The sequence below is a fragment of the Anser brachyrhynchus genome (genome assembly GCF_964034855.1).
Source record: "Anser brachyrhynchus genome assembly, chromosome: 10".
NCBI classification, from domain to species: domain Eukaryota; kingdom Metazoa; phylum Chordata; class Aves; order Anseriformes; family Anatidae; genus Anser; species Anser brachyrhynchus.
Window position 1 is genome coordinate 8984002 of NC_137705.1, and position 24295 is coordinate 9008296.

General features: G+C 43.2%; 2 protein-coding genes across 10 annotated transcripts in view; one reads left to right on the forward strand and one right to left on the reverse strand.

The window, feature by feature from the left end:
• The window catches only part of FHIT (fragile histidine triad diadenosine triphosphatase), a 531998-nt gene extending 519266 nt beyond the window's left edge, over positions 1-12732 (forward strand). For 6 of the 9 annotated variants that reach the window (XR_013955446.1, XR_013955447.1, XR_013955449.1 and 3 more), the window contains 2 exons: positions 3684-3787; positions 11374-11945. Coding sequence is in view for 3 of the 9 variants with exons in the window: in XM_080605802.1 (XP_080461928.1) it covers positions 3684-3785 (102 nt within the window). In the remaining 6 variants the exon portion in view is untranslated. Of the gene's footprint in view, positions 1-3683; positions 3788-9152; positions 9863-11373 lie in introns of those variants that run through there. The other 3 variants (XR_013955445.1, XR_013955450.1, XM_080605801.1) reach the window with 2 other exon arrangements.
• The window catches only part of LOC308200301 (uncharacterized protein), a 234760-nt gene that overhangs the window by 11897 nt on the left and 198568 nt on the right, over positions 1-24295 (reverse strand). The gene's annotated exons all lie outside the window — the stretch shown is intronic.

A 24295-nucleotide genomic window follows, 5' to 3' on the forward strand; every position in this document is an offset into this window, starting at 1 on the left:
TAGCTTGCTGCATTGTGAATTCTGGGCTCCTCCACAAAGGGCAAGAATCAAAGGTTCCCCAATGCGAATGTGTTATAAAACAATATTGTGTTTCCCTTAAGAATTGCAGTGATAAAAACGTAGACCATTCTGCAGCACTAACAACTTTAATAAAATAACATAAAGCACAGCTGTCAGGTCTGCCAGCATCTCACACTGGGAGACATGAGTGAGAAAATGAACGCTTTTCACAAGCAGAAATATTCAAAGAGCTTCACTGTTTACAAGTAATCAAGACTGACAGTCATAGATTATTGGTGGAAGAGCATTTTCTGCTTGAGGTGAAAGAAGAGGATAATTTATCAGGAAGCCCAAGAAGTCAGACATCAGTAATGATCTGCTTGAAGAAGGGCTTCTCTTAAAAATAGTGCATGTATTTGTACTGCGAGGCAAGAAGATGTGCTAAGTTATAACCAAGAGTCTTAGTGCTTGAAGAATGTTGAACCAGATACAGCATGTGATTTGGGTAACGGCAATTAGGGAATTGACTAATGGGCATCTCAGTGTTTGCCCAGAATATTACAAGAAAAAGTTAATAGCATAATAAAAACTGTCTAAAAGAAACATTCATACCTTAGCCTGTACTTTCAGAGTTATTTGAGCTGCGCTAATCTTGTTGCTTATGTTGTTGTTAGTTGCATTTTTGAGGTGCTCCTGTAATGCCACAATAGGTTTGCATTTGGTTTCAGAGAATTTGGGGCTTCCAGAGTTTTGCAGCAGAGCATCTTGTCTGTCTGTTGTGGTTCTTTTGCATTACCTTTCTCTTATGTTTTTCTGTTCCGTTACGTACCAGTAGTTTTTCAAATGGTAACTAGCTTGGATCTCTACAGAAAATGACTAGTAGATTGCAACTGCCCTGTGGAACACACCTTGGTGTGCTCCCCAACCCGCATGGATGTAAGGCTGCCTGTAGGCAAACTCCACTCCCAGTGCCTCTGCCATGTCTTGCAGGAATTGCTGCACAGGTACCAAAAAATGCTGATTCCTTCCTGGGGTACAGCATGGACGGGAAGGATTTGATTATAACTAGATGATGAAGCTCATTTTGGTGTAAAATACCATGGAGAGTAATTCCTTGCAATTTAGTACGCATTGTCTCTGTCCTGCCAGGCTCACCCAAAGCTATTTTTCTTTGTCACTTCCTTCATCCAAATTTTTCTGTCTTGCACTTCGTATAGAGTTTATATATTTTAGTCTTTAATTGGCCAACTTTGGCCAACGTTACCATAATACTGCTGAGGACATGCTGTGCTACCCCACTCTTCTGCTCCACATCTTAAGGGGGCTGGGCTTCAGGGCCGTTAAGTCTTCCGTTACCCACCAAAGAGCACTGGGAGCCCTACTGAAGGTATTGGGAGTGGTTTTGAGAGGATGTGGTTCAGTCCATCTCCACCTCTACTCCAGCTTTCCAGGGAAATCTGGGCAAAATGACTCACAGAAAATCATGTCAGGCAGAAGATGTGGGACTCTGGGTAAGGTTTTATTGCTTTTTTGGTTGGTTGTTTTTTTATCTTTTTTCAGAGTTTGCAAAAGTAGAATGGTCCTACAGAAACTATTACAGACTTCAAGCTAGTCTGTTTGAATATCTCTGAGTAGGAATGTCAGCTCAAGTTCTCCAGCTTTTCTGTCTGACCGGAGACGAAAAAGAGGGAAATTGGTTTGTTGGTTTTTTAGTTTACATAAATAATTTAAATAAATTATTTAAATTAGTTGGCTCTCATCTGGATTGCACAGAAATGGGATGGTGAGGGAGAACAGCAGCAAAAGCACATCCCTAAAAAGTATTTCTTGCAGGTTAAGCAGGGAGGTCTTGAGGAACAGGGGCTGCCCTCCCTTGCCTTCTAGCACTTTCTGTATCTCCTGCTGATGCCAGGTTGAATGAGCAAGATATTGCTTTTTTAGAAAATCAGCTCACCCCTCTGACAGGTGATTGATTTACCACCACTTGGCTCATCCTAGTGCATCGTCTTGTGAAGTGTGAGCACTTATAGTCCATGAGAAGTATAAGGTGATGTGTGCTGCTTCCCATAACTCTCTCATTGCCAGCCTAGCTGCAGTACCTATATGCCACGCAGGTGTGTACAGTGGCACAAAGGGTGGATGTTGGCCATGTATCCAGTGTACCTGCTCCTGGTTTGTAAATCTTTCTCCATAATTCTATAGCGTTATTACAAGATGGATTTATGACATACCTAGAGCTAATGTAACGATGAAGATTAGTTCTATACTAGTCAAACAGTAGCGCACTTTAATTTGCCTACAGCTATTGTATCATATTGGCATGAAAGGAAATAGCTTTCTAATGCAGCTTCATCTGCTGAGCAGAAAGAAATCTGTTGCAGAGAGTAAAACTGCACAGAGCTATAGCTGGCAGCAAAATTTAGAGTAGGAGAAACAGCACAAATAAAAGTATTTGTGAGTTGGATATATGCTAACAATCCTAGTTTATTGCTAAACATGCCATATACAGTAATGAAGTTTGCTTGGCAGGTACGATGTTGTTTCATCTGTTTTTAACTGCTTCATCTTCTGTACTAAAACTTGTCGGGGAATAAAAGGTGTAAATTCATTTAGCTTCCAACTTTTTTTGTGACATTAACAAAGAGTTGATGTTATAATGTTCTTCAGAAGCACTGACGCTGTTAATTCAATCTGTACTTGTCTCTGTACCTAGAGACACACTGGAATTCTTGATACTTCAGCAATTAATGTAAATGTTTCTGCTGCCTGTTGTTAATGTAGTCTTCCCTTGATGAGTTGCAGGGATTCTTTCAATATACATGTGTACAAATAGACACTCAAGTGCTACAACTTTATATTTGCTATAAAACAGGACTCTCCCTTCTAGAGAAGCAAAGGATGTGTTTGAAGTATTTCAGGTCTTGGATAATATCACTTAATACTTCATATGGGATAGATCTTATTTTTGTTGGCATATTATGCAAGCTAGATTCAAAAATTAAGTGTTTCACATACTTCTGATCTTTTTTCCCCACTAAATCACTGGTGAAACAGTGCGCTTAAAAGAAGTTTTCTTTTGAGAGTAGGGACGTATCTCACTTTCAACAAGGGCAAGGAAGAACTAATAACTTGCATGCAGGGAGGGAATGCATCTCTTCTGAAAACTGCTGGTATAAACTGCTGATGGGAAACAGCTGCAGTAGGGTCTTGTTATCACAATAGGTCTTTGATGAGAAAGCTGGCACCATGGGAAGAGGAAAAAAGAACATTTTACATGAATTACTGGTGTCCAGGCGGCTTCTGCCTAGACCACTCCACTGATGTAATGGGCACTTCAAACTACCAGAGCATTTGTCATCCTGTTACCTACCAGCTTTGCATCAAAGACTCCCAAGGTATCTGACCATCAGTTCACAAAGGTGAACTTTGTCACTGCCTAGCATTCACCCTTGCACCTTGCATTTTCTTTGTGAATCCATCAGAGCCAGTTAACTAATCCTACTGTTGTCTCCACCCTAAACCAGTAAACTTTACCCTTCATCTTGCTACCACCAGGTCCCTCCATCCCATAAATACATGGAATATCTTGATTAGTTGGAGAGGCAGGTCTTGATTTTGACAATAAAATTGGGGAAAGAAAAACCAAAAAAAATAACTTTTTTCTTCTTCCTTCCTCAAAAAAGTTGCAACGACATGACAAAGAGGATTCCCCTGACAAGTGGAGAACAGAGGAAGAAATGGCAGCTGAAGCAGCAATTCTGAAGAAGTATTTTCAAGAAAATTAGAGGTAATGGTTTGCACATTAAGTTATTCTTACAACACCCAGAATTCTTTGGTGTTCCATAGGCGGCTTAAGGACACATGAGAATATGTAGAATGAACAAAAAAAAATAGAGCTTTTTAGGTTTGTGTCGTTTCCTAAAAGGACACAGCACTCTAACAGTGGCTGAAATAACATCTTCCTTGAACAAATAAGCACCATCTTAAAGCTTTTAGTTCCCAGAGAGTGAAAAATAACACACCTGGAAATCAGAATCATCTGAAGTTACTTCAGAGGAATGCCTGCCCTAACATATCCTCCTTGTGTTTTTAGAACAGAAAATAGCCATGGCACGAGTTAAAAACTGCTGTGTACAGCCAAACATACACATGTACCTACATGTACAAAATCCCAGCAGAATGCAGACTCTAGAGTGGGATAAGCAAATGCTAACTTCTTCCTGCAAATCTTAAATAATCTGGTCAATTCAACTTCAAAATTAAGCCTACTGGAAAACAGCCTGTTCCGCTAGATTTTCCCCTGGCCCTAAAAGAAGCAAAAAATATGTAGGAAGAACAGAAAAGAGGAAACACTTGGCAAGTTTTAACATTGGTGCACTAGAAACTGAGAGGTTTTCATTTTGTACCTGAAGTCCCAGAAGCCAGGTTCTTCCAATAGAAATGAACTGGCCCCCAGAGACTGATGTGAGTTACACTGGGATGTATGCTGCAGTGATGATGCCAAAAGCTCCCTCTCCCCTGTTCCCCATATGTTGTTTGCCATCATCTAGCAGTCTCATTTCTGTAATTTTTTTCACATTTTTTTCCTCTGAAGAACCCAAATCCCATAAATATCCCTCCTATCTGCCTGTGACTCATTGCTCACAGCCCAGCTTGACAAATCTTGAGCTAAACTACATGACACACATGTGGCATGAATGCATTACAGCCCTGTCTCCTGTGCCATTCTGTCCTCAACATTTGGGCTGGTTTATTGGACTCTTCTTTCCATTTTTTTTCCTGCGTGATGAACATACTTTGCAGCAAAAACACCAGCTTCTCCAGACAAATTAGCTGTGCCAATGCCTCTGCAGACTGGCACAGAGAAAGCTGTGAAATGCATGTCATTCATGTGGGTGGAGGAAGATTGTCTTTGGCTTCTGGGACTGATCCCATTGGGGACCTACGGACATAAAGGAGAAGCATGAACGTTTGGGCTACACAGTCAAGTTTCCACAGTGGCTGCTGGATTTGCTTGTAGATGCACGTTTCTGAGATATGGAAAAACTGGGTAACTCAGCCAGAAATACCATATCTTTAGGTAAGACACATGTGAGCTCTCTTCTCTACTTAACAGAGGCATTATGTAGTGCTCCATCTATGCCACAGCAGCGAATGAATAGTATTTAGAATAAAATGCGCTATCCCTACTCTAATGTAGTGATGTTCCCCATTATATATTTGCTAGGTCTGGGATTATTTTTTTGTCTGATTAGAAAAGAATCTGAAGTACATTTGCAGAGAGATTTGTAAAGGAGTTGGAATTGGGTTCCCACATATCAATAAGGTGTTCTTAGGCTCTTCTGATACTAAACACAAAGCTGGATAGATGAAATTGGCTTGCAGAAATGAATTTATACATGTGGCTTGACTTTTATTTCCATTTATTACGAAAATAAATCAGTGTGTCTCTATATGGATGACCTCTTGATAAGTTCTCCCTGATATTAAGGTCATTACCTCTCCTAGAACAGGCTGGTAAATTAAATCTCAGCATCATCATTATCATGAGAGTATTTTTGTCTGGTACAAGCAGTCCTTCCAACCCTTGGTTTCCAATGCAAGGCATCACTGCCAATCTCTTCTCCCTGACATTGTTTTGTTTCTGAGGCTTAAGGCTCTGAACCTCTGATGAAGGTATATCTGAGCATCTTCTGAATTTCTCAGCCTTTACCTACTCACTTAACCTTGCTTCTAAAACGATGAAGATTGAAAACTCTTGGCAAATTAACAAGGTTATATGCATTCTCCTTGAAAGCTATTTCTTCCTTTTTTTCACCTACAAAGGATTTATTTTGTCATTTATAAGTTTACCTGGACACTATTTGACTTGAGTTTTTTCATGCAGCACAGTGAAAGTCAGAAAGAGCTGAATGTGGGTGTTCTGCAGCCAATATATGGCACTTTTAAGGCCTCATGCATTATTTTTCTACTTAACTGTTTTGTTCAAAGAAGCCCTGCTCAGCTAGATTAGCCTGGAGACTGAGCAGTGTCTCAGCTTTCCTAGCTACCCTTGCATTAATCACAAGTCCTTCAACTGTCACAACTCCTGTGTGACTTGTTAGGTACAGGAGCACCTTTTTCTGTATTTATAGATTCTGATCAATTTTAGATGACTTTCTTTTTGCTAAGAAACACTTGAAGGAAACACTTAAATAAGGCAAGAAGATATCAATTCTCTTTCTACTACATACATTGGTGCTGATCACTCTTGGTGGGTTGGGTAGCTATTGCTGAGTGCTTCTACACCAGTCCCCCAATGGCTGGAGATATCCAACCACCTGATTAAAGAAACAAACCCCATTTAGCCTTGCTAAGCTTAAAGCTTTAAGAAAATACTTGTCTTAAAATAATTAACTTGGGTGTACAATTGTCTGGAGTAGACAAAACTGAGATCAGGGAATTAATTTGGGTTTTCCATGTGTTCCTGGTCTTTCCCTTTATCTCCCAACCCCACTGCATCCCATCTCCTTAGAAAGACTTGTTGCTTCCTGAACACCCCCAGCATGGGTGGGCTCTGCAGGGCTGCTCACAGCAGTGCCTTTACAGAGCTTAAGTTCAGCGAAGTTCAGTAGAACTTCATGTTAATCTGAAGAAGGACAAGAAAAGGAAAGAAAAACATTCTGTGGAAAGGATATTTAAAATGTCATTGCTCTTGCTTAATAATACCAAGATTTGACATCTTCAGGAGCCATTCCCAGTCACGCATTTGCTGTCATATGGCTAGTTGTGTTTGCTAACTGGTTGCTCTTTGAGGCAGAACCACGGGGAAAGAGTCCTTACTCAGCAAGATTGGATGCAGTATCTTAATTTCTAAGTCTGTTTTCAGATGTGCCTTTTAAATTTTTCTAACTAACTATAGCTGGGTGTTTTGATAGTCTGTTTTGTGCATTTTAAATTATGGTACACATGCCATCAAAAAGGCTAAAGATTAAAAGAGTTACTAACCTTCAGATAAGATTTGAAGAATGTTTCTCTTCAAAGGCAACTTCAGTTTGTGTTTTCTGCGAAAAGAACGAGGCTGCACAAGTTTCAGTAGAAGTTTTCCTATTTTACACACAGCTAAAGTAATACTTTTATGCCATTAGAGAAGTAGTCAGTCTGAAGTATGATGTCAAAATGTCCCTTTGCATAAAGGAGATTGGCAGTGATACTCTGTTGCCTAGTGCTTTTTGAGCTGCAAATATCCCAAAGCTTTTAATTGCTTAATCATCTGAATATTTTGTGTCATTCAACATGCAAAATTCATTTTAAAATCTCTGAAAATAATTTGGGCCGCACAGTGGTGCAGGATTTCTAATGTCAGTTCTCTACTTCATCCCTAGTCTAGCAACGTTTCTGGAAAATTTAGTCTTTTAAACTTTGTCAGAGAATATGAATTTTATTCATTTTTTCACCCCACTGTGAAGGAGATGATCTCATTCTTTGAGAGCACTCTTCCTACCTCACGTCTGCCTTTTCTGTATTGAGGTATCAGCGTGTGTGAAAAGATGCTTTTCTGTTGACTTCAGCAGGGGAATTACCACTGTTTACAGCAGATGACCCAAGGGAATTTAAACTAGCAATTTGGTATGCATCTGGTCTTGCTCCAGCACCTCTGATCTTTCACGCTGCACGTGTGAGGGCGAGCACAAGAGCTATCACATCGCTTTCCTTAAATTTAGGCAAGTGTGACAAGATGATTCTCAACACCCTTCCTTGGTTGCTCTACTCTAAGGAAAGCCCTCCCATTATTTCTAGCACTTTGAGCTGAATAAAAACACAAAATGATGATTATGCCTTGGAATGGATCCACAGAGTGGATGTGGGACATGTGCTGTGTGTACACAGCCAGCCTACCCTCAGAAGATGCTGTACCTGGGCTGTGTGGGACAAGGTACAGGTCATCTCCTGGGTGGTTGCTACAGCAAGAACACAGGCATGGCCAGAGCTATTTTCTACAAGATATTTCTCCACTGTAGGCAGCCCTTGGCAAGAAAATTCACCGTGCAACTGTAGGAAATACAACGTACTGTGAGCTCTGCTGTAGGGAATGGAAGCAGTGGAGATGGGTACCACCGGCAGGGACCCACCAGCCGTGTGAGCCTTGCTTCACACACAGGGCAGGTTTCTGAATGCTTATGCTGGAGTAAGGCTTGAGGGGGGGTGCCTGCTCCTGGGGACTTCCCCAAGAGCATCGTTGAGAGCTGCTCATGCCTGCATTTAGGAGCTGTTTGCATATAATCCTGAAGTAAATACATACCCTAGTAATCAGCCATAGATTTCTCTGCACTCCAGACTTAAGTGCTATTAATTATAAGCAGCCTCCAAGAACCATTAATTAGAGAGCAGGAGCTGATGGTTTGCTTGTCTGTGTGAAACTATTATGACCTGAGAGTGAAATATAAGCTTCAAAAGAAACATGTTTTATGAAGGTCACCTTGGCAAACATCATAACAATCTGTCAGAAGAGAATGCTGAACTCCAAATGTGTGTTTCAGTGTGACATTATGCTTTAAGTAGTTGGAAACAGCAAAGAGAAGATGAATTGGATCATAGGGTCTATGCTTTTTCACCCAAAATTCTTTTTTTTTTTCCTGCAGTGAGTACATATAAAGTAATCTTTTTGTCATTTCAATGGAATGGAAGGAAAGTTAATATCAACAGAAATTCCACAGACAAACATAATCTGGCCCTTGCTGGTATTTTTGAAGTGTAAAACGTCCAGAGCCACCACCTCTGCAGTAGGGAGGTTTATGCACAGCAGTTAAATTATCTCTTCAAGGGAAGATGTAACCAGCCAGGAGAAGCACAGTGACTGTGTCTTCACAGTAATGCCCACCCTAGATGGCTTAGAGCAAAAGGATTTCCCCAGGTAAATGTGGTGTGTTAATGCACAGCATCCTCAGCATCGAGGCTGATTATTCTTCTGGTTGAAGTGTAGCATTATTCTTATGAAAACAAAGATGCAATACAATTAGCTGTGGCTATCAGTGAAATATCTTCCTCTTGCAGGAGGCCGGCATAAACATAATGTCACTCTCACAGCTGTTTCAGGGCTCTATTTTGAGGTTTTAAGTGCTACTGTGCTAAAAGTTATGTATCTCATTCTCCGGACTTCCATTTCCCCATAGGTGGCCATTTAATTCAGCTGTAAAGGGTACATGAATTCCATACTGCACTGCTTGGATCCTGTAATTATAGCTACAGTAGAAATGTCACGGCCAGAGACAGACAAGATTGTGCCGCATAAAAGCAAAGCAGCAAATGTGTTACTGTTAGCAATGGAAGCTGAAACAGGGACGGATGTTCTCTTAACTTGCACATCCAGAAGCCTGAATGCTTACTTGAGCTGTCTGTCAAATACCAAGTATTTTCAGTACGATCCTGTCTTGATTCGTCGTAAACTTTGTATGCATCACATTGTCTGTGAGGAAAATGGGGAACGCCAAGCACTACTGATGGGCACTGTATTGCAGGACCTCAAATAAAAGACTCAAGGTACAGGATAGTGCTGAGCTTCAAATAAGGATATGAACTGTGGTCAAGGACTTTCATGTCTAAACCTGTGCTCAAATGGTGCTAATCCCTTGCCCCCAAAGCTGTGAAAAGATGCATTCACTAAGCAGCCAGACCCTCCTTCAGACAGATTCATAAAACATGTGCCAAGTAATTTACAGGCTGCCATCAAGCTGTCTGTCAAGAGGGGCATACAATGGAAACTGTTGCTCAAAATGCCATCGAACGGGGAAACATATGTTTCAGTGAGAAAAGACAATCAAACAAAGAAGTGGGCGGCTGGGGAGTTGCAGCCACAACAGCAGCAAGGATCCAAGCCTTGCACGCAGCCCCGGTAAACAAGTTCGAGGGCTGCGCCCCCGTCTAACAGTTGGGTAACAGCTTTGTGTTTAATAAGCTGAAATAATTTGCTGAGTAGTGAAGCCAGCTCTAAGCGTGGTCTGAAGTGAAGGTACAAAACTGAAGGTACCAAGCAAAAAGCCCACTACATGTTGAATTATTAGCGGAGGTTTGTATCGTGTTATCCTATTACTGTAGCTGCTGCATAATAGAACTGCCCAGAGAGACACTCATACCAGCAACTCGAACGTGACCTTGAAGCTTAAGAGCTCCCTTTGTGTGAGTTTCAGCATCTAGGCTGTGTAGGTGGAAAGGCATTAATAACTCCTCTGTTAAGTAGTTATTTGAAAAAGGAGAGGTGTGATGGACATTTGAAATACGTTGGACTGAGTGTATTTGAGGCTCCGTTATTAGCCAGGATATCAGCCTGTACATGAAAGGACAGGCGTGCGGATGGGTAAACCCAAATGCCTGATTTGTGTTAGCTTCTGGGGCTGCTGGAAGCCTCCAGTTAATGCCGCAGTAACAACTGTGCCGTGAGTTTGTGCAGGGAATTAGGATGTGGCTTTTACAGCTGTAGTCAGCTGCAGTTGTCAGGCTCTCAATATATCTATTACTCTGCCTCAAGAATGCTCTCCAGGTCTGTCATGGCACCTAGTAAAGCTCCTTTACTAGGAAGGAACACCAAGAAATGTATGAAATTGGTGCAGACAGACGTGGGAAGAGATTCCCAACTCATTCTCCAGTGTCTGAGATAGGTCATGTTTTCAGAGCAATGGTCCCAAATTCCTGACGTGTAATGCCTTGGCCTTGGGTAGAGTCCCACAATAGGGTCAGGATGGGTGAAGACATACAAGAGATGATGACTTTGAAAGAGCATTTGTTGGAGTTTATATGAGAGATCAGGCACCCCAAAGACTCTTGCATGACATTATTATAGCAAAATTGATTTGAAGAGTAAGAAGCTGTATTTGATGACACAAAATGCCCTTTCTAATCCTTTGTTCCTATGACTAGCGGTCAACAGAGCTGGGGACTGTGCTGTCTTACTCGGTGACAACAGAGAGGTGGCTTCACTTCATGTTTGTTTTTTGTAAAATGATCCTGACCTCCTTTGGTGGGTGCTTTGTGAGTTAGGAATGAAAAGCACAATATGAAAGACATTAGTATTATTTGGAAGTGAACTTTATTGAAAAAAAAAAAAGTATATAATAAATCAAACAAATGCTTCCCTTTCTTGCTCTGGTATGTGTTTTTAAAGTAGTTGTGTGCAACATTTTTTTCCTTTTCCTATACCACAGGCTATAATAGAAGATGAAATGTGCTGTGTGTGGATTTAACACTGAATGTTTCCTTTTGCCTATCACTGTCAGTGTTTCCTGATGGAACACACTAATGAGCACATAACCTGTTAGCAATAAACAGCCTTACATTTTGTCTTACTAATACAGATCAAAGATACTATTATGTTTAACTGTTATGTTTGATATTTCTCAGGTAACAAAGTGTTTGAAAAACATCCTGTGACATAAGAAACTCCCCGGAAAGACCTCGTTCTCTTGTTCTCACTGGCCCTGGAGCTGCAGCTGAACGATTTTATTATGTTCTACAAATAGGGGATTCTTCTATGAAAAATTTTATTGGACCTTTGGATATCGTCAAGGTTGAATTTTCAGCTAAGACAACTAACAGCACTGATTCAAAATACTGCTCTGAGTAGTAACTCATATTTTTCTGAATTGTATACTTGGGAACAAATCATTTAAAATTGTCCCTTGGTCTAAATTGAAATAAAGTGCTAGCAAAACTGGGTAGCTGCTGCATTTAGATACATTACAAAGCGTTTACTCTATGTTGTGCTTTTTGAGATTCAGTTATTGCGTGTGGGCTATCATATCAAAGAAAAATTAGATCTTTTAGCAACGTGACATTTCATAAAAAAAAAAGTCTTTGTTATAGACTAGACAAGATAAACTTGGAGATCTACCCTTTTGCCAAATAAGATAGTAAAACAAGAAATATGTACAGCTTCTTAAGATCTCTCCTTTCTCCATTGCTTCTAAGGCATTGTCAGAAAGTTTCTGGACCTTAAGGTAATAGAAAACACTTCTGCAGATCAACGAATATGTAGAGCTGCTCATGCCATAGTCGTCGCGTTAGGGTTAGACCGGTATGAAAGTCCTGCTTGCAGCAATAGACAATGTGAGTGGGAGCCACCCATGTGGAATGCTCCCTCAGCAAGGAATGCTGTGCTCAGAGCCCCGCAAAAGAAGGAACCCACCATGGGTTAGCTGTTGATTGCTAACATATAATAAAAAAAGACGTCAAACAACAGATGGAAGGGAGAAGAAATGAGTCTGCAAGATATGCATGAAAAGAGCACCAATAATCTTGCTCTTGAATTATGGGAAAGCTACAGATGAGGTTTTCTGTATCCCCTGAACCGGGATGGAAAATCACGTGCGCAAAGTCCTTCAATAAGAGCTGTGCAGAGGGGGGGGCATGGGCTGCAGGGCTTACCTGAGCACTGGAGGACTTTGGGGTCAGGTCCAACCCAGATTCAGGCAGTGCTTTGCATGCCTGGCAGTGCCACGTGCTCACTGTACAGAACATATAAAAATGTTTCAAAACAGTCTGTCCTGCAGGGTCATACCCTGACTTGAGAATTATGACAACGCACGATAGACAAAATGATATATAGCATAATTTTTCCTATACACTGCAGAGGAATTCACTCTATTGGTTTGAAGTCTTTCTGCTGGTCAAATGCAAACAGAAGCACTAGAGTAAGATCATTGATCTTTGATTCCAGATTTTACTGTGTTAGCGTTAAAATATTGCTACTGAAAAGCTGGTTTGTTTTCAAAGATTTGCCATGACGCAACATGGCAACCTATATAATCCATTAGCCCTTTGAAAAATTGTAGCTATTGTAATGCAATTCCTTTTTCCAAGCAGAGTAAATGAAAAGGCCATTTTGATGGTGTCTGCACTTTTTGGACCCTGAACAAGGTCTGAATAAACAGGAAGTGAAGGTAAAAGGGTAAGAAGTGACAGAGAAGAAAAGGTGAACAGACAGGCCAGGCAAAGATGCTGGCAAATGGGCCAACATGAACAGTTGCCCTTTTACCCTTTATTATTTAAAGTAGCTGTGATTTCACGTAGAAAGAAGACAAAGGTTGTGCTAGTGGGGAAGTGCTAAATGGAAAACCTGAGCATCCGCTACATTTGCAAGGTATTTCCAAACCTCAATGGCTTCCTGTTAAGTATGGAATATTCTATATTAATGCTGCAGCTCATGATGAGCAGGCGATGTGCCAACCATTTTGCATGGGGGCTGCTAAGCAGACGAGTGCTGAGCTGTATGGAACATTTCATTTGTGTAAATGAGGCGGCCGTTATCACAGCACTAAAGGTCCTTTTTTCAAGAAAAAAGCCTCCTGTGGCATTATACACAAAACAACCTATTTATGCAGCATGAAAATATTTATGTGCTGCGCTCCAGCTTAAAAAGGGAATTTGCAATAGATGAGGGACATGAGAAAGGATTGCAGTGGGAGATAAGAAGAGCTTAGAAAAGGTAGATCATGAAGTACATGACATCCTGCAGCAGTATGTGGAGTAACACCCCTGTACTTTTTTAAGACCTGAGCCTTGAGGATGGTGTCTGGATCATTCGTATCCTTCCTATAGACTTAATTTCCTTCAGACAGGGCATTCTATGCAAAGATACAGTTACTGGAAGTGCAAGGATGCACTTCACTACTTCACTGAAGGCATTGCTGGTCTTCGTAAGAAACCCTTTTTTTTTTTTTTTTTTTTTTTTCCCAACCTCAATTTCTTGCCCTTGTAGCAGGACCTGGGTCATCTCCAGCACGCAGTGTGCCCAGGGCTTGCCTTTTTGCACTGGGGGATGGTGCAAGACACTGAGCTCCTCCACCGAAAGGAGAAAACATGGCAGTGGCTCAGGTGAACGTGGTACAAGTAGAGTGATCCCAGTGGCATGGCTTCTTAATATGGGGTAGAGATAACTGTGCTTTCTGTTATGTTGATTGGGACTACGATCCTTGTCCTTATACACAAGCAAGTTTCCCAGACTTTCCATTACTAGAAGTTCACTTACTTGAAGTGAGCAGTTCCTCCAAGGGAATGCGGTGACTGTGCCTGCGTGCCTCTATTTTCATTAGCAAAACAGCTGTGTTTCAGGCACGTTGCTCTTTATTGACTTTTGTAGAACAGGCTGGGAGTAGGATGTGGCTCCAGCTGCCCTCTTATTCCTGCTTGCTTTAAAACAGAAATTGCAGGAGAGCTGTCTCGGGCACAGTTAGTCCTGCGGGCAGGAGAATGGCCGACCCTGAGAGCACTGATCCAATGGGGACACTATCAGCCCGTGGACCCAGCTGCTGCCACAACAGGCAGCCCTGGCTAACAGTCCGATTTGGAAGCCACCTGGCAGCCATCTGCTCACACACGTACACTTTTGGGGCTGGGCAAAAACATTAGGAATCAGCTCTGAAGGCTTTGGCACAGCAGCAGCCTGGGCCTATGTTGTTCTGTACAAGGCTGCAGGCACCTGGCTTCTGCAAATCCGTTCTTGGTTTTCCAAGAATGCTCATCTAGACCACAATTATGGGTCTTTGTGCAGAAAAGCAACTTAGGTGGCTAAGTGTCCTGCTTGCACTAAGGGAGTCAGGTATTATTCTACAGTGCTGTCAATTAAGGCTGTGAGTACAGCAGGAGCATATATTTTTAATTACCTTTCAGTAATTCAGCATCATTTTCCCTCCAGATGCATCAGCATCCTTCCCAGCACCCCTGGTCCTCCACCGGAGTCAGTGCCACCCCAGATGGCTCAAAAGCACTCACAGGTTGATGGACCAAAGGGCTGGGGGTGTGCCATGTCAGCTTCTTGAAGTTTTTGTATAGTACTTCAGAAATCAGTGTCACGCTGCTTGTAACTCCCTCTGAAACACACACATCCCTCCCACAAGTGCCAGGCTCTTATTTGATCCTGTGCTCAAATAGGAGCAATCAATTAATGTTGTAAAAGGTGAGAAAAAAAAAAAAAAGAAAAAGAAAAGTTTGGTCTGTGCATGAGCCTGAGTTGGCTGCAGACCCATGACAATGCCTGAGATGGAGGCTTCTGGCTGGGATGGGGGACGATGAGGTCAGCTACTGGCTTGTGACAGCACCCTGAAAGGTGCCTGGGGACTGAGCACCCCCTGAAATAAAAACACCTGAATGCATGTAGGATCTGGGGGGTGATCTCACAGCATCTGTGAAGCAATAAGAACCATAGCGCGCCACTAGCCATGAAGCTAAAGAAAAACTTTTAAGCCCAAATACACAAGCAGTGACAGCCATGAAAGTACCTAATTCATTTCTATATCAGCTCTCTGTGTCCTCCTATCCACTCCCCATCTTTAGCTGTCACTGCAGTCGATGGCTGCTGAAAAGCCTTGTCCGATTCCTGCATCTGGTTCTGAACGTACAGGCCAGCAATGCTGTGAAGGAGAAAATGCTGCTGCTCATGTAAGCTGTCCTGTGTGTTGGCAGGGCTGTGGGTTTCAGAACAGAGTGATGTATTTCAGCTCTTGTGAAATTTCTGAATAATCAGCTCATCAAAAAATATCATGCAGAGTTCCCTTGTAGTCCTCTCCAACTTGCCACCTCTCCTGCCAATAGCTCTGTAGGGTGACCACAGCTTGGCATAGCCCATTAGCAGAGCTCTGTACAATCACTCATGAATAGAACTGGCTGGAAAATGCAATTTTTCTTCTTGGGGGGAAAAATATTATTGGGGAGGGGAGGGGGGGGCAGAGAGCTTTCTGCCTTTGCATTTCAGGATGAACGTTTCCCCCACTGTTCTCTCCAGCACCCGCTTCTGCTTCCCTGCCCATTCTTCCCCATCCCAGTTATTAGATGACTCCAGGAAGATAAGGTAAAAATAAAAATCCCACTTAAAGTGGCAAAGTTGTCGACTGCTGTTTGACCTGCTGCAGCTTTTGTGGCCTCCCAGGTTGGGAGCCTCACTGCAGGACACACACCGGCCTGCTGGCACATTCACAAGCCAGGGCTCCTAGGCGAGGTGTCCTGGGACCTGCAGTTTTTGCTGCTGCTACCCAGCCTCCTGTTTAGAGTTTCTCCAAAATATCACCCTGAGCAGCCCCAAAAACTGCCGTTTGGGCACCTGGGGGTTGGTGAACATTACTGCTCACAGGAAGAAGGCAGGCCCTGGAAGGGCAAAGCCAAGCAGCCACCTCCCTGCCTGCGGCTGCTCCTCAGCCGTGTCCCACCAGCACATACCCCCACCCCACTCCTTGCCATCCTGCATTTCTCAGCCCCAAGTTAATGCTACTTTGGCTGGGCAGAGCTGACTGCCTCACTGGGAACTCTGATGATACTCAGAGACGAAATGTGGGAAGGCCAGGCTGGCTGTCCCTGTCTGTCAGCCATTTTAGGCCTGTGGTGGCTGCACTGTCTGTGCCACTCATTGTAACATGGGCCTAGCAGTAGTGCAAGGCCCTGTGCGCACACACACAGGACATGACTGCATCTGTCAGTGAGTGGGAGCTGGGTGGCTCCAGCACCATTTTGGGGCACTGCCTGACCCCCCCAACTCTGCCCTGACACAGCCACAGCTCTCAGCTCTGTCCCTCCTCACTTGTGTCACCCTGTCCCTTTCTGCTCAGGCTTTTGTCATTTCTTTGTCACCATAGTGACAGGAAAAGAGTGATGATTGCTAGAGTAATTTCCCATATTAGCTAGTGCTGGCCTTTCAGCCTAAATCAGTGCTTCATTTTCCTTCAGCTCTGGCTAAGTCTCAGCAAAATGGGGCTAAAAAGTGGTGGCAGGGGGCCTCAACGCAGGGCCTGCTGCCAGCACCCTGCAAGGAGAGCCTGGGCAAGGACAGGGCCCCTGGGTCCATGTCAGTGCAGAACTGTGCTTGCCTACTGTTAGTAGTCATGCTGTGCGTCTTGGTGAGATACAGGATACACATACGCACACAAATGCGTACTTGAAAATCAAGCTTCTTAAGTAAGCACATAATATGTTTAAATAACAAACAAGCCATTGAAAAGCAGAGAAAGGTCACAAAATGTGAAATGGAAACTGTTCCTCCGTTCTCTGCTTCAGCAATGCCTGTCCCCACCGCAGAGGAGGATTTATTAAGAAGAGTCAACCTTCATTTCAGGCATACTGCCTTTTGTCCTCATATCACAACATTAACATTATCCCCACATAATTTTGTGTATTTAATTTTACAATAGACTGTGCCAGTGAGCACTGCCTGTAAATATTTGATCACTGCCGTTCCTCTAGGATTATCTTATCAAGAGTAAAGATATTAAAATAGAAATCTTGTCATGTTACTGCCTTTATACTTCCAGCCTGAGAGTTGATTGACAGAAAATGAACTGCCTGAACTAGCTCTAAAGTGTCTTTTCACTGAGAGCTTCAATGCCAGAGGCTATAGAAAAAAAAAAAAAGAAAAAAAAAAAAAAAAGGTAGTCATCAGAAACTAATGCCTTGCTGTAGTTATGGAGCTTTTGTACTGAAGATTAAAAATATGAATCTACTAGGGATTTTTTTACAAGTGCAAAATGGTGGTGGTCTTTTTGCTTTTTGTATCTTTTTGCCATTTCTAATGAGCCTTTAGAAGAGCCTTCCCTTTCCCTTCTGCACTTGAATATTCACCGCAGCTCACAGACATGGGCTGAAGTTTTGCAAGAGTAAGCTCTTGACTTATCTAACCTACAAAATTTCTTTTTGGTGATAAAACGGATTGTGAGCCAGGACTGAATGTTCCTGCCTAGCTTGGAATATCAAACCATGATAGACGAGTCAAGGTTTCTATTTATGGCCAGTTAAAGACACACCAGTAATGCTGTTTTAATGTTACAAAATTGCTCTGAAATAGTCATGTGTCTGAAGAGCACCATGCTGTAAATACATCGCCATTCCCTGAGGGCTTAGCCAGCCCGTGCTCCAGCACAAATCAATGAGAGTTTTTGCTGTGGTAAGGACCCAAACGCCAATTCAGAAAAGTGCCTAAGCACAAGCAAACTTTAATCACAAGCTCTTGTTCCTTAGAAATCGATAAAGACTTAAGCAGGAGCTTAAGAACCTTTTCTTCTTGGGGGTCGGAGGGTGGTACACATCCCTGCAGCACCTGCGCCCATGCAGGCAAAGGGCCAGCAGTTCCCGGCATCCAGAATAAATCTGGCTCTGTCCCATTGTGATCCTGGAGGGCAGGAGAGGGTGGCTGGTTCACAGATCTGTCCCATTGCAATGACAAACTGTAGCCACGAGCATTAAATCATCCCAGCCCTTCACAGCAGTAACAAAGTGCAAGTGTGGGATGACTGCAGTTGGAGGGGCCAGAGGAGAAAGTGCAGCCTGGAGCATCGTGTTTTGGCCAGATCATTGCTCCCCTTTTTTCCCCTCCAACATGAGCAACTGTATGAAATGAAAATAATTGGATGCTAAGCAGCCCATTACAGCGCTATCATGAGAGGGATTTACGTGGGTGACTCCCGTTAGCAGTAATGGGTGGTCCCTTCCACGCTTTCCCTGGACTCTCGATGCAGAAAAGGTTGTCCTAACATTTCACTTACGGGAAAGGTCAAGAGCTGTGGTTTTGTTCAGTGTGCTCAATATATTCAATTAAAATATGCTGGCATGTTCATCAGCTATTAACTGTCGTTGCAATAGCTGTAATTAAACAGATACTTAGGTGTGAAAGGAAATCCTTCAAGACGAGCTCTGACACAGTGGCAAAGAGCAGGGGCTTCCCAGGTCTCCATCATGGGTTTCCTCACATCTTTGCACGACTCAGCCACTGGGAGTTTTCCATTCCTTGCTGTGGCAGTGGGGGGGTGGGGAGGGGTGGCATGTGCCCCTGACAGCCACCAGTTCCCTACAGGGGGGTCATGTCAGCAGAGAGTGAGGGGCTGGCAGGGTCCCTTCCCTGTGGGGGCCAGGAGCAGGTGCAGAGGGTGCTGAGCACTGGCACTGTGGGGTGTTTGGCAGCCCGTGGGGGGAACCAGCTGAACAACGTTCACAAGCATGCAATTCACTCGCAGGAATATCATTTATGGAGTTCCACTTGTACGGATAAGAAAGGGAGTATGAGAGAGAGTCGGCTGCTCTGGCATTTTTAGCAAACTCCAAGGTTTTAGAGGGTTTAGCAGTCGGTGGCCTCCGATTCAATGGGCGGTAGGGAGTTAAAAGCCACACACCCTGCTTTGAAATCTTCCTCCAAAGAGACTGAAATGAAGGAAAGCCCCAACTAGTGCAAAGCAGAGGAATGAACTGAAGGAAGCAAAAAGTAATTACTCGAGCCAACTGCTCTAATTATACAGACACAGCAGAGCAATGGTGATAGCAATCATTGGCGCTCTTAAGATGGATAGTGGGGAAATGGAGATATAGTAGAAAATAACACAGTCTAAAGAATTAGTAGTACTTGTGCTAAAGAAGGGGGGGGGGGGGGGGGGGGGGATTCATCAGACATGTGGAGACATGTGGAGAGATGGGTGCCACAAAGGAGAAGCGTAGCAAGAACGCCCAGAACTCCGACTAGCACAGATTTCCACAGATCTGAGAACGACGGGGTGCTGGGCCAGGCGTGATGCCACCACCATCACTGCTTTTCCCCAGGGACCTTTCAGGGCCAAGTGGCAATTTTTTTCCCAGCTGTGATGTTCCCATCAGCCTGTTTAGTCTTCCATATGCACCTTCCTACATGCTGAAATACGGCATTTCCCTAGGAGGCCCTGGAGCACGTGTACCCTTCACATGCACTGATCATCTGCTAATAGATAGTCTCTGAGTTGCTTGATTATACATACTCAGTTATAGCTTTATACACCTAATGGCATCCAGTGTGCAGCTCAGGTTGGCTCCAGCACAGGACTGGAGTGGGGCACGATGAAGACCAGCACCACGCTGCATGGCCACAGGTAATCACACTGCGAGTGATGAGCTGAGTCTGCTCCCTCTTGCCATGGGCCTGGGGGCAGGATGGGGTGCCTACTGCCAGGCCGTAATGGCTGGCTTCAATCTCCTGTGCACTCATGATTCTCCAGGGCCTTTCCTACAATATCCCAAAGCTCCTTCCACATTGGTGTCATCCTGCTCATCAGGTGCCATCAGCAAATGCCTGTGTTCCTCTGCTTATGCGTCCTTAAAAAAGATAGTGATCAAAGTGAGCTTCAGCCCCATCCTTGACAAACTTCTCCAGCCCTCTCCTTGAACCATTACTGGGCCCTTTCAGCCAGTTCCTCCCCCATTTTTGAAGTATTTGTTGAATTCCTGTCTTCTCCAGCATGGCTTATAGCATTAGATATTCAGAGCACAAAGGCAGGGGCTTCACTGAAATCTCAGAAGAGAAGAACTGCTGGATTTCCTTTATCTGCAAGATCAGCTAGGGATTTAAGGTTAATCTTGGTTGGTAAATCATGTTGCATTTTATCCCATTTGCCTTCACATCTCTGTAATTGGTCTTTCAGAAAAATGCCACCAAGTGCTGAGTAGTGGACCCTGTTCACTCGACCATCCCTTCTTCAATAGATGCACTACATTGGCCATGCTTCACTTAGCCTCGCTCCTGATTTGACACACTCGTTAAGCATCCACCTATGGGTCTATGTGCCAGATCCTTCAAAATTACAGGACAGAAATTGCCCGTTCACTGCTGTTCGGCATCCAAGCACACTATTTAGGTGCCTAACAAACCCAGCAAAGTATCTAAATGCCTAAGAACCATCCTGTTGATAGTTGCCATTGGGCAATTAGGAGCCAAAAAATCTTGACATGGGCTGTCAAATCTGGAACTCCATTTCCAGTTGTCTGTCTTAATCGCCATTTCTGTCTTCAGCCCCCTTGCCACACTGCCTTCAGCCCATGCTCCTCATCTTCCTCAATGAATAGCCAAGCATTTCTCCCACTTTGAGGAAGGGGGGCACATAATTTTGTGCCTTTCCACATAGTCCTGCCATGTGCTATGCTCCAGTCTTCTCTCCTTGGTCTCTCTCTTGCTCTGTGGATGTAGAAGCTGTGCATCTAAATAGTCTCTCCTAATTCTACCTATGCATGTTTTTTGGCAAGACTTTCTTTATCCTTCCTTTCCCGACGTGCTGCACACAGCTTCCTTTGTTGCCAGGACTTCCTTCATTGTTCCATTTAGATTCATCTCATTCCTTGTCTCTTTTCTAAGACTACATTTCGCATCCAGTTCAGCCTCCAGCTCCTTCCTGGAAGTTTCTTCTCCTTAAACTGAGAGGCAGATTCCAAATTCAAAGCAGGTGGCCTGTCCCTCCTGTTCGCAGCGTGGTGATGCAGATGGCAGAGTTGTGCAGCTCCTTGGGTGATCAAGCACTTAATAAATTTCCAGCCAGATATGTACAAAAAAAGAAAAAAAAGAAAAAAAAAGGAAAAAAAAAAAAAGAAAGAAAAAAAAAGAAAAAAACACTCAGGGAGCAAACAACAACACAAGAATTTTACATAGCTGCACACAAGCAGAAAGGTTGCATTGACTGGAATCTCTGCTGACATTTTGTGTCCCAGATAACGTGGACCCAGGTACTGCCCATGCTCGGGGCTCCTCTGGTCATGCCCCTCCTGAGCCTTGTCACCAGCAGGGAAGGGAGCACTGAACCCCAAACCTCTCTTGGCATAAACCATGCTGTGTAAACTGTTAGCAAGTCTCTGGGCTAGAAGCACTGAGCAGAGACCTTCTGGCCATATCCAGAAGCACAGAAGAAAAGCATCCCTTAACATCCCTTGGGATCTCCTCTGAAGAACTAGGGTGATGCTGTACTTAGCTGCTCTCATGGCAGTGACTTCTCGATTAGGTTCAGACAATGATTACCAGCAAAATTAGAGGAAAATAACTGTTGCAACCCAGGGAGTGCTGGGTGTTTGTGCACACCTGTGTGTGTCCCATAGGATAAGCTTCAGCACACTTCATGTAAATTGGTTTTACCTAGAGAAAGGCCTGGAAATGTTGAGAGAGGCTGGGGGGGGGGGGGGGGGGGGGGGGGGAATCCCACCATACCCATCCCCTTTAGAGAGGCATGAGGGGAACCACAAAAAAAAAAAATGCAAAGTCTCAGGCACCAGCTGAAAGCCAGGTGCTCCAGGACACCCTTTGGGGGCGTCAGTAGCAGCAGCACAGGGAGCTGCACAGCCTCCGGCCTAGCGGGGCCTAGGCCTCCTGCACAGGCAGCATTGCTAGGCCTAGCGCCACAGGCCCCTGGCAGCAATAATCTCAAAAAAGTCTCACACACGTGTGTCTACTAACGCTATGTGTGTGTGTGTATATATATATATATATAATATAAAATATATGTTTTTGTGTGTGACTGTGTGTATACATATACACACACACACACACACACACACACACAAATCTTAAATATTAAGACCTTTTCAAAAACCTGTATAAATATACAGTGGAAGTACAGAATATATAAATAATTATATTAATAAATGTATATAGTATAATATATGCAATATATTATGATTGTATATAGCATAATATAGTTAAACGTGAGTGATGATAAGCATATTCTGCAATTATATATTTTATGTATACATTTATATTTTCAAATTGTGTGTGTATATATATACATATTCATATAGATACACCTATATTTACACATGTCTGTATGTAAAGGCCTTTTAAAAGAACCCAGAAGGTTTATATTTATAGGACACATAGAATACATAAGTAAATGTGTATATATTACGTTATATAATGCATACATATATGTGTGTATCTATAAAGGTCTTATAAACATGTACATCAACACATCTGTAAATATATGTGTACGTATGTGTGTATATAACATAGACTTGTACATATGTATATACAGATATTTTCTACATATAAAATACACAAGAATCTTTTAAAATGCCTTTTGCATATGCAATGCAAACAATCAGCATGTATACATATATATATATAAAAATATGCATGTGCATATATATTTTTATGTGTGTTTGTGAGTATTAATGAACGAATAAGTAAGGTGACCAGATCTCATCAATACTTTGGCAGCCTTGCAATGAAAACTGTGTTCTCTACCTGCTTTCATTTAAGCAGCCCCGTTTTAATAACACTTGTTTGCTGCCTGACAGATACAAATTTAAAAGATGCAGATAATATCCTGTAATGATGCTAAACAATAAATACATATATTGTGTATATATATACATGTGTGTGGACACACATATACACATGGGCTTGTATTTCTCTCTAGGAACACCAGAAGGAGAAGCTGCTCAGGTGTGGTTTTGAAGCTTGGCTGGGCAGAATAAAGGGGGAAAAGAAAAGCCAAACCCACAAGTGTCTTTAAGCAGCAGCGCTTCCAGCCCACTTTTGTGCCTGCTCTAGCTCGTTGCTCAACCTGGCAGTGCCGCTGCTTCGGCTGTGTGTGGACAGTGCTGTGTTCGGCTTGTGCTATTTCTCACTTGCTTAATTATATCCTGCACTTACAGCTTTACAGAGAACAGATGTGTAGGCTTACCTTGGGACAGATACATTATGTATACAGCATTAACTTCACACCCATACAGTCCCCATTTTAATTACCCAGACAGTGGGGGACCAGGAGATTTTGCTGGCAGAGCAGTTGGTTTCATTAGCAATTCCCCAGACCTCAGCTGGCTGCAAACAGCCTCACCCATGCTGCCTGAGCTGCCCTGCGATCGCAAGCCTCCAAAAAAAATCACCAAGAGAAAGAACCAAAGGCCACATGGGCATGTATAGGCTCTTCGTACCTGCCTGAGATTCACCGTAAATGAGTACTTTGGAGAAAAACCTCAGAGTGGCACAAAATGTGAGACCATAGGATGCTGAAAGACAACCTGGACTCAGAGCACTGCAGTAATTTGTCTGATCTCTGACCCCTGCCAGGGAAACATCAGTCTGACAGATCCCCATGGGCTGTGGCGCTCGGCTGATAAAAAGCCTTTTAGCTACACTCAGAGGAGGGGTTTGATCTCGTCCTCTCCCAGGTTTTAATAGGTGGCAAAGCACAAGCTAGCATTTGGTTTTGTCACTCCATTTGACACATCTCCTCTTTGAACTGACACAAGCAATGCCCTTACGTTTTGTTAGCTCCAAAGGAACCCACAGCTTCTTTCTCAGCTGCTGAAACTTCCTTCAAATTTTAACAGAGCTAAATTGGAGTAAAATTTTGCTCATGCAACCATAAAGTAGGTAGAACTGCTCTGAGTAGTATTTTCCCCATCAAGCTCATGGCATCAAAGCTGGGCAAGGAGACAGTTTCTACATTTGTGCTGTTCCCAAGACAAGCAGAAAGGGAGGGCCATTTCCCTGCTTTACCTGTTGTGTCCCTGCCAGGCGGCAGCCGATTCCGCGGCCCCTTTCCTGCAGCCACCTCTCATT